Below are 9,695 nucleotides of genomic sequence, written 5' to 3'. Positions count from 1 at the left end.
ATATTAAAATAGTTGCGATCGACAGTCACAGATATAAATCTGTGAACGTAATAATTAAAGGTAACTCGTACCAAAACGTAATAACGCAAGTTCCATAATAAAATAGAAAAGAAACATGAAACGTTTATACGCCATTTCGTTTCATCTTCAATTTCCACCTCGCATTCTCTCAATCACATTACGATCAACTTTCGTCTCGTAGTCAATATCCTGAGCAACCGTCGAATAAAGGACGGGAGCAGCTGTTGGAAGACGGAATATCTTGGTTCTCGGTGAACAAGCTGCGATATTCGTTTCCAATGTCAGAATTCCAGCAGTCCTCGGGGGAACAGGCGACGGCAACAACGTATTCACGAGGCCGTATCCGATTTTATTCCGTCGCTAAATCCTCGAATCTCTACGGGCCTGAGTTTGCTCCGCGTGCCTGCGACCCGTGGCTCTCGATACGTAGTCGAAAAGAAAGAGCAACGGCGAAGTTTCGGGAGTTACTGCGACTCCTCCTAATCCGACGTCGATGACGATGCTCCCAACCCAGCTTTTTTACAGCCGAGGGACACCTCGACGGCGAAACGACGCGACGTCGAAAATCGCTGCCCTTTGCGCTATTTCGACGAATTCTGTCAAGGAATTGTTATTTAACGCGTTGGCTGCCACGTAAATTTGACACGCAAGTACGGCCGGAAATAGAAATAAGCGAACAGGTAGTGGAAATTATCAACGAAGTCTCGTGAAATACGGCTTGTTTACGCAAAAATGTAGATATCAATTTCGATTATTTGTATGTTATTCTGTACGGAAACGATATGTAATGAATAAAACTCAATTATTTATTTATTACCGCAAACCGAAGGAGCAATTAATATCGGCAGGTGTAAGTATTATATATATATGATATACCATTGTCAAGAGTTTTGATGATCGAGATTGAGATTGAAGACGATGAGGAGAAAAGAAACGAGGAGGAAAAGTAATTTCAGAAGAAGCAATTGTTGGCGCGGGAAACTACCGAAGGAAGGAATGGAGTGAGTGAGTTTATCGTTGATGAACGAAATGATTATCAACGATATTTAATAGCTACATAACGATGTACGTATAATAATTATATAATGTATATAATAATTGGATAATATTATATCGTTATATAATTATTAATAAATAAAACGTACAGTAAATAGTATCAAAGGAAAGGACAACAATTTTATACATATTTATACTTGCAACTTCGTAATTAGATATTTAACAGAAATGGGAATATTTTAATTTTCATGTTGCGCGTTAGGTAATATATTGTGAAAACTTGTCAAAGTTCCCCTTTTTTACGGTACTTGGGTATGATCCCGAAGGGGGAAGAAAGTCTTACTTGTTGGAGAGTCGAATCTCGTGAAGAAAAAGTAGAATCGGCGGGGATTCCATCTTTTTCCGCGCGTAAAATTCCCTTTGTCAAGACGGACTCCAGTTAACTGGCGCTCCTTTCCGGTTGTGAAATAAAACAGGTTTAAGAACACGTTGAAAAACGCGGAAAAGTAATTTCAAAGAAGTCCTCTGAAAGAGTGACAACGTATTCCGTGATTTACAGTGAATTTGACATTTTTAGATAGTTTGAGATTTATCTGTTTGTAATTTGAGGATCGTAAACGGAGTATTAGTAACACTGCGTTACATAGAAAGATTTTGTTCCTTGTGTTTTCAATGATATAATATTTTCACCTATAGTTTTCATCCAAATTTTCAATAATATTCATGCATACGTGTCATTTATTCTATTTATTCAAAAGACATTATTTCTCGATCAATTATCGTACGTCATAAAATTTTAGTTTAATTGTCAAATATAAATGCATTATTTCATTGATCTTACGTTTTAATATATATTATACTTTGAAACGTTTTCAATGTAATTAGATGAAGTCTTGTTTCATTTTCTATCTTGTTTCCTTTCTGGGAAACAAAAATAGAAGAACCTAGTGTAATATATGTTAGAAAATAGGAAGAAAATGCAATAAAGTTTGCAAGAATCTTTACACTGCGCGGAGATTTTTGGTATAAGTGTGTCGCGCGCCAGTTAAACGATAAGATTACGAACAAAGATAAGTTGCAGAGAGATAAAATACTCTTTGTACATTGGACCTATAATTAATAGATGTTTCAAAAGTGTCTGTCAGACAGACAGAGTCTCAGTGAAATTAGTACTTTAATTGCGGACCATTACAACTTTCTTTATCTCCATTTCTTTTTTAATTGCACCACATACTTGAAAACTACATGAATAATTAATTAACACTTGTAAAATTTGATCAAATCGATTAAACCGTCAGTAGGATTTTACAAAGACGTTAAGGATTTCAGATATTATACATAGACCGATTATGTAACCGTTTTGTGGTGTTAAACAGGCTTTAAACCACTTTTGGCATATTATGCAAGGACAGATTACGAGAATAATAAACAAATTCTGTACATTTAGAAAAGATTCGTGTCGTAATAAATTGCACACTTGATAATCGATACTTTAATAAATCATATTTATTAACAATTCTATCGAAAGTAGTAGCGATAATAAAATAAATCATAAATACAGTATTCTTCAAACATAAATATCGACAAAGGATACATTTCAAAAGAGCAGAAAATACTTGGAATAATTTACTCCTACAGATTATTCCTATTATACACACGATAGAATAGAAATTCCACAAGTTTCAATTTAAATAAAACAGGCAAGATAATAATTAATTTTGAAAATAAATTATTTTCTATAACGACGCATTGCAGGACCCTCTTACATAATTGAACTAATATTATTACCAAAACTTCAGTTATACACACGAGTTACAAGTTGTCAGAGTTAATAAATGCTCTTCGTACGACAAGTTTGGTAATGGGAACAAAGATTTATGTACGACAAGTTTGACAACGGAAACGACAAGATTTACAATTATACAACTTGTCCTATTCAACATAAAATCGTCAAGTTACAAGAAATTATTTCTGTAACAAAAGTCTCTGGTCTTGTCATTTGTAAATTCATTAAAATTATTATTTAGTAAATTATCGTGCAAGAAGCTTCGAAAGTTCTTGTCCATTCGGATAAAAATTCTTCCTGTAACTCGATGCCATACTTACAAAATTCTCGCAATTTCTATGGCTATTCCCCGCGTCATATCGTCTCGATTGTCGCAGTTAAATGCATAAAGCGAGAACTGCACCGCTGTCGTATATAATTAGGAACATACGGACTGCAATATCTTATGACTGTGTCGTGCCATTAACGGCACAACGATCATCGTAATATACGTTTAGTTTAGTTTAGCGGGACGAGGGGTTGCCAGGCATGGAGCGACCCTTCGCGCGCCACCAAGGAGGGTGCATAATTTATCGCTTTTCCCCGACCACCATAATGCAACACGTTACACGCTCGGTATGCATGTAGATTCCGTAGGTTATCGATGCTCCTTCAATGTCCGAGAGGGTGTAATATGGAAGGCCTAACTACCGATAAATAGTCTAATCATCGATCGGAATTCATTGCCCTGGCTTCTGTCTTAATTCAATAGGAAGCGCGTAATTATTAAACCGTTCCAAATTGGCGAAGAAAAATTACTCGGAATTTTACTCTGAAATGTCGAAAGTGCCTCGATCGCGTCGTACCTTTGCTTCGAAAATCATATGATCTCACGATATTGCGTTATTTAAAGAAACGCGGAAACGTTATATTTGAACGTAACGATATATTCCCTCGTTAATCAAATGTATGCTGCTATTGAAAAATATCTAGATACTCGTTTATTATTGGTATTTTAAGTACATGTAAAATTACGGATAAATTCACACAAAACGATTTTATTTTTTATAACAATTGTTATAATAATTATTTGAAGATAATGCGTAATAACAAAACGGGTATTTGTAATCGTCAAACTTTGTTGAACTACTTTACTATTTGATTATTTGACAAGCTCCTTGTCTTTTTTGAATATATTGCATTATAGTTCGTACTATTATTATTACGTTCATTGTTTATGTCACTTTTTGAGCAAGGGCGGAATTTGATTGAAATTCCGCAGATCTTATCGATATTTCTTCTTATTTTTACTACTTTTTCATAATATAATCGAACTGAGAATTACCTGTCTCTCGACCCGATGAATTAATCAAAGTCCGAACTATGCCGATGTATGATATATCTAATATTGCATGCTATTTATCGATGTTAAATATTAATTCACCCAATATTCAATCGTATTAAAATATAAACAAAAAAAGTGTTTGAGAAGAAAAACGGAATATCTGGGATAAATTGTTCTGCCTTTTCCGTTGTTAATGTCATCACGAAGTTAGAAAATAGGTTTCGCGGCCGCAGCATACGCAACTCTATATGAAAAGGTACTTTTGACAAGTATAAATCATGATAACCTGTTCTGACGATAGAACTTTGTACGCATCTTTTGTTAAGTAAACCTAGCTAGAGATAACCAATAAAAATAGAACCGTAGTTTAAAGGCTATCCTTCTTCGAAAATTATCTATGTAACTGTGCAGAAATAATTGAAGTAATTTGACTATGTATTTCGAAGCATCTGTAAGACATTTTGTAATGTTATCGTTAACGATACACTCTCGTCCATGAGTTACACTTGATTCTATAAAATTGACTAACAAGTCCGAACTTGTATGTGTCAGGTACTGTGTGAAAGTCAGTAAGTACATATTTCCCATGCAGTTATCGCGAGAGAATTGAAAATTACTTGAGAAATTATCATTAAAAAGCATTTATTCGAACAAAAGATAAAATAAAAGAAAAATATTATTCGTGTTCTTTTAGCTACATAGATAATGGCATAGTTCAGAAAAAAGGTGATGTATTATTTAAATAATCATTCTTAAAATATTTTATTTAAATAACGACTAACTTTGGCATTAAGTTCATTTTGTAATCACAATGTTCATTTATCCCTATTCTAACTGTACAAAGTGTTCGGTAATTTATGGATAACGGTGTATCTAATTTGAAAAAAAAAATTCTATTGTACATTTTCATCGTAATATTATTTAAAAAGAAAAAAAGAAAAAGATTTCTTGGCCAAAGTATGAAATATATTTGCTCGTTGTTAAATCAAATAAAAATTCGCGTAGAACAATCGAACTAAAACGACGGACGAGACAGGTGACGGTGAAGCAGTGACTTCGCTTAGAGTAGAATTGATTTTTATTGTGACTAGATTACAAACGGGGCCTTTCGGCGCTCAATATCGCCCAGTAGGAACGTTTACACGTAGTGAGTGAAACGACGCGACGACGGGAATGAGAACATTCTTTTGCGGGCATTTGCAATCACTCACCGCGGGAACTGGGATATGTGATTACGACGAATATTTGTACGACATTGGGATTCATACAAAATAGCGGTCGTTTCTTAAATCTAGCTTACGTCACTATTTGTTCTATAGCGTTATGCCTGCATCGACTTTCGAAGTTGATCGATTCACATCGTTTTTCTCTCTACATTCACGTATTATCAATGGTGATATGCAATTTTTTTTTTTTAAATTTATAAAGTCTAGTCTATGTTTTTCTTTTTAACTGTGTATTCCAGATTCCATTTCATCGAACGATTGTATAATTTGGCAATTTTACAATGTACATGCGTTGATGAAAAGTGGTATTATTAAAGGTATGGTCGAGAACGTAATGAAATAACGAAATACGAAGAGAATGAATCGATGGACTTCAAAAGTCTAGTTACACGTGCCCTGCAAGGGTATCGAATACAGTTTTTTTTTTTTTATAATTATTCAATAATATTAATAATATTTATAACGTACGCATAGTCGATAAAGTGATTTCTTTCCTCGTACACTGTACAAAGCACCGTTTGCAATCGCAACGGTGGCCATTTCATTTACTTACAGCCTGTGTATGGTTTCTCTTTTCTTTTCTTTTATTCTTTTTTTTTTTTTGTGGTATTCTGCTGGATAATGTTATTATTATCATCATTACAATATAACAATTCTGAAAGATATTTACGAACCGCGTAAAATCAGCGTCTACTATACATATATCTACAGAATAGTGAGTACATCTGGATCCGCGACGGATCTTTTATTATTCATCCCATTACTTTTTTCCCATCTCGTTATTCCTCTAATTTGCGATTAAATTCATTCGTCTTCTCGTTTGGAGTCTTGAAAGACTGTACACAACGAAGTTCCGCAACGACGTTGCTCGTGAATTCTGTTTCGAAACGCACGATATCCCGTGACAAACGCGCGAACAAGAAACTAATCGCAAGTAAAAATAAATCTTTAGGAAAATATAAAGCTCGTTGCTCGATAGATCACACTTTCAGCGACTATTTTTCTTTTCCTTTTTCGAGAAGAACGACTATCAAGTCGAAAATATTGCACTTTGGCTCGAGTATTTGTGAAACAGGTCGCATTTTTGCAAATGCGAAGAAAGTAAAAATTCTAATTAAGCTCAATCAATCTTTAGGAAACTTAAAATTCGCCCTACGCTCTCTGCGATTCCGTTCATTTTTTTTACGGATGAAGCATGCACCTCGAAACATTAAATATTATATACCAATATAATCGTTCCATCGTTCGTGCATTTACAATCCTATGTACAGTTTTCTTCCGTTTACTTGCACTGGGAAGAATGTCGTTAAATCGTGTAAATAACAGTTAAACGCTCGATCTATAAATTTCGATGAAGAACAGCGTACGACTGAATGTAATGGTAAGACTGCGGATTTTTATGCGCTTATAGAAAATTTGAATGTGGAAAAAATGTATAGAAAATGCAGGAATATATAAATTATTCAAAGTATAATATTTAAGTAAACAATTCTCTGCCTACGTTCTATTATTTTAACTATATCCACAAAAATATGAATTCGCATAAATATCCGCAATTTAGTAACAATTCAACATCGTCGTAAATGCCACGAGTCCTCGCAAAATCCTATCCATAAAGAAGAAAATAAAAAAGGAGAAACAGAACAAAAGAAAAGAAAGAAAGAATTGACTCTCGACTAGCGTGACATAGATAAAGTCAATGACAGATGTAACGCGTATTTCTCGCATTTTGTATTTATTTTCTAATGTTGCACTTCTTATTATCTGCCTTTGGTATCAATACGGTATAAGATCAGTCGTGAGGCGAGCTATTTACCGATCAATTGTCTATTCGTTACTGATCGCCAATCTGATCCACGTCACACCAGTTGAAGCTTAACAAAACACAAGTTTCATAAGTTCTAAAAGTGTAGCGATAGAAATTAAAAATACAATAAAAGATACTTAGCATCCCCAAGTCCAAGATACTAATGTAAGAATTACTTGCGAAGACATCGCTGGCATCGCGATAGCGTGCGCTGTTCTCAGTTCTCGTCTCGTGGCAGAGAGAGTGTCTGCGAGGTGGAAGCGATGGACGGCGTGGTCCAACAGTCCAGTAACGAGGGCCAGTATCCGGTAGCAGTGGTAGCGTGTTGCCAATAGCTGGCTAATCCTGTGCTTCCTCCAGGACCCGCACCAGAGCCACCAATTCCGATGCCAACGCCTACTCCGATACCTCCAGCTGTCGCGATAACACGTTCGCCACTTATACCTCCTGCCTCGATCACGCTTCTGTCATCCTCTATCTTCTGGTCCGCCGTGGTCCCGTCTTCGTCGTACATTAGGTAAGGGGGATGAGAAGTGGTCGACGAAGGGGTCGACGACAATGTCGGCGAAGCGGCGGACCTAGGCCTGGGTCACTCTTGCGTTCTCAGTTGATTGTCGCTTTGCTGACCGGCGGACACGTTGGCTGCAGCTCCCACCGGTACCACTTGACTGCCACCTCCCAAAGAGCTCCCGGAACCGGCCAGGGAGCTTCTAGAATTCGCGGTTACAGTGTGGTGATGGGGGCTAGATGTAGCCCCCGCTTCACCTCAGACTTGGGCTCTGGCTGTAGCGTTCACGTGAGCTTCTGCGCTGCTTGGCGAGTGAGGATTCGCCTCGCCAGTGGTTGTTAGGGCGTATTGGCACGCGCTCAGCGGTCCACCGCCGACCGAAGGAGCTCTCGAACCTACTGGACTCCCAGCTGCTGAGACTGGCGTGCTGTCCATGCTGAACGAGTTGCCGCTTAGGCTGCTGTAGCCGCTGCTGTGTTGCCTGGCCTTCAATCGTAACGAGGCGATGCTGGATGTCATCGCGGTACAGCTTTCCGGAGCTGCCGCTGTTCTATGGTGCGGCGTGTATACTGGTGGTCCGTAGGGATGATGGGGTGCCGCTGGTGCCGCGTAAGGACACGCAGCTCCTGTCGCCGCCACGGGTGAACCGGCAACTCCTAAGCCCGATCCCATGCCTGGTAACATCGACGTGGCTGCCTGACCCACGGACACGGACATTCCACCCATGTGGTTGCCTGCCACGGACGTCGCCGCGGCGTTGAAGCAGTTTACGGGACTGACTTGGGTGTGATGATGATGGTGCGACGCGGTTGGTACCACGGAACCCAAGGTATTGACCCAAGGAAAGCCTTTGCCGCTCAAAGGCGATGGTACTTTGGCGGCCCAGTTGTTGTACGTGCTGTACGAACTGTAGAGCGCGTCTGGGTCAGTGAAAGGCTGGCCGATGAAGCTGTTCAGGCTAGCGCCGAAGCCGGGCTTGAAGTCTACCGCGTCAGCTGCGGTGTTTGCGTTGCGCGTCTGTTTCCGCCATTTCGCCCGCCTGTTTTTGAACCATACCTGCGTTGACAGAACGAATTGTTGCGTTAAATATAACAGTTTGTGGTAGAGATGATTAATTGTGTTGGTCGTGGTTAGAAGTACGAAGATTAGAGCTATGTAGTGTTTAGCCAAGCAAAAGTGATGCTTTGTAAATGTAAACGATAAAATTGTACAATACGCGTGCTCTGTTTTTAAGCTCGTATCAAGAAGGGTCCTGTTAGATTAAACCAACGAGACTTGCTTTTCCTTCTTTCGTCGGAAGTTTCTTTGCATCTAACATTGTTGTCAACACCTATTTGGATTGTCAAAAATCAATGAGCTGCTATACCAAATACCTATCACTTACAATACAATATTCTTCTTTTAACCGATGAATATTTAATTAAAATAAAAAGGCGCAACAGTGGCGGCAGCATTCGATCTAAGCAATTAACGTATGCAACGAATTAGCAGTAAAAATGTTAATAATTAATAGTTTTAATATTTTGTATTAAGTCGAACATTTTGTAGAAGATAATTTTCAAAACGAGGTTGCAGTGGTATGGACATTATGCATCTATCAAAGTCTATATTAATTTCATAATACTTCTATCAGATGCATATGTTATGCCTACTCAAATGGAACTAAACTAATGCTAGTGTAAATAACGTAATGATACTTTTTAAATAAAAGCCTCTATTTAATCATATCAAACAGAAATTTCAATATTTTCAAACAGAACACGAACCGAGCCGTATCTCAGTCAAGTACGGCCGCGACACGCATCAAACCGAGGAAAACACTTCTAAATACAACAATTACCAGGAAATTATCTTATCTTATCACCGTGAAACAATTATGTCTCGTTGAAAAAGCAATTGCAATCGTGATCCAAAAAATTCCCGTATCTAAACCGCGCCTACCGGAGTCCCTCTCCCCGGCCAACCTCCAACGTCATTTCTCACTCGTCCAAACTAATCTAAACAACCTATACTTCAACGGTGTAACC

The 9,695-nt window shown here is 37.9% G+C and overlaps 2 protein-coding genes across 7 annotated transcripts in view; both read right to left on the bottom strand.

Annotated features, from left to right (window-relative positions):
* Positions 1-5,187: 5,187 nt before the first annotated feature.
* Positions 5,188-7,674, bottom strand: LOC141445809 (uncharacterized). The gene has a single exon (XM_074111856.1). It carries the CDS (start codon positions 7,672-7,674, stop codon positions 7,378-7,380), a length of 297 nt encoding a protein of 98 aa, XP_073967957.1. The 3' UTR covers positions 5,188-7,377.
* A 252-nt stretch (positions 7,675-7,926) lies between these two features.
* The window catches only part of Ptx1 (pituitary homeobox homolog Ptx1), a 44,376-nt gene continuing 42,607 nt past the window's right edge, over positions 7,927-9,695 (bottom strand). For all 6 annotated transcript variants that reach the window (XM_072008106.2, XM_072008108.2, XM_072008104.2 and 3 more), the window contains one exon: positions 7,927-8,724. In XM_072008106.2, the coding sequence (XP_071864207.1) occupies positions 7,927-8,724 (798 nt within the window). The remainder of the gene's footprint in view (positions 8,725-9,695) is intronic.

This window comes from Bombus fervidus, chromosome 8 (genome assembly GCF_041682495.2).
Source record: "Bombus fervidus isolate BK054 chromosome 8, iyBomFerv1, whole genome shotgun sequence".
Lineage (NCBI taxonomy): Eukaryota > Metazoa > Arthropoda > Insecta > Hymenoptera > Apidae > Bombus > Bombus fervidus.
Note: the sequence above shows the minus strand (reverse complement) of the source record. Positions and strands in the feature narration are given on the sequence as shown.

Bases quoted from the DNA above. Each gene is read 5' to 3' on its own strand.
- LOC141445809 (XM_074111856.1), bottom strand. From the start codon at position 7,674: ATGTACGACGAAGACGGGACCACGGCGGACCAGAAGATAGAGGATGAC.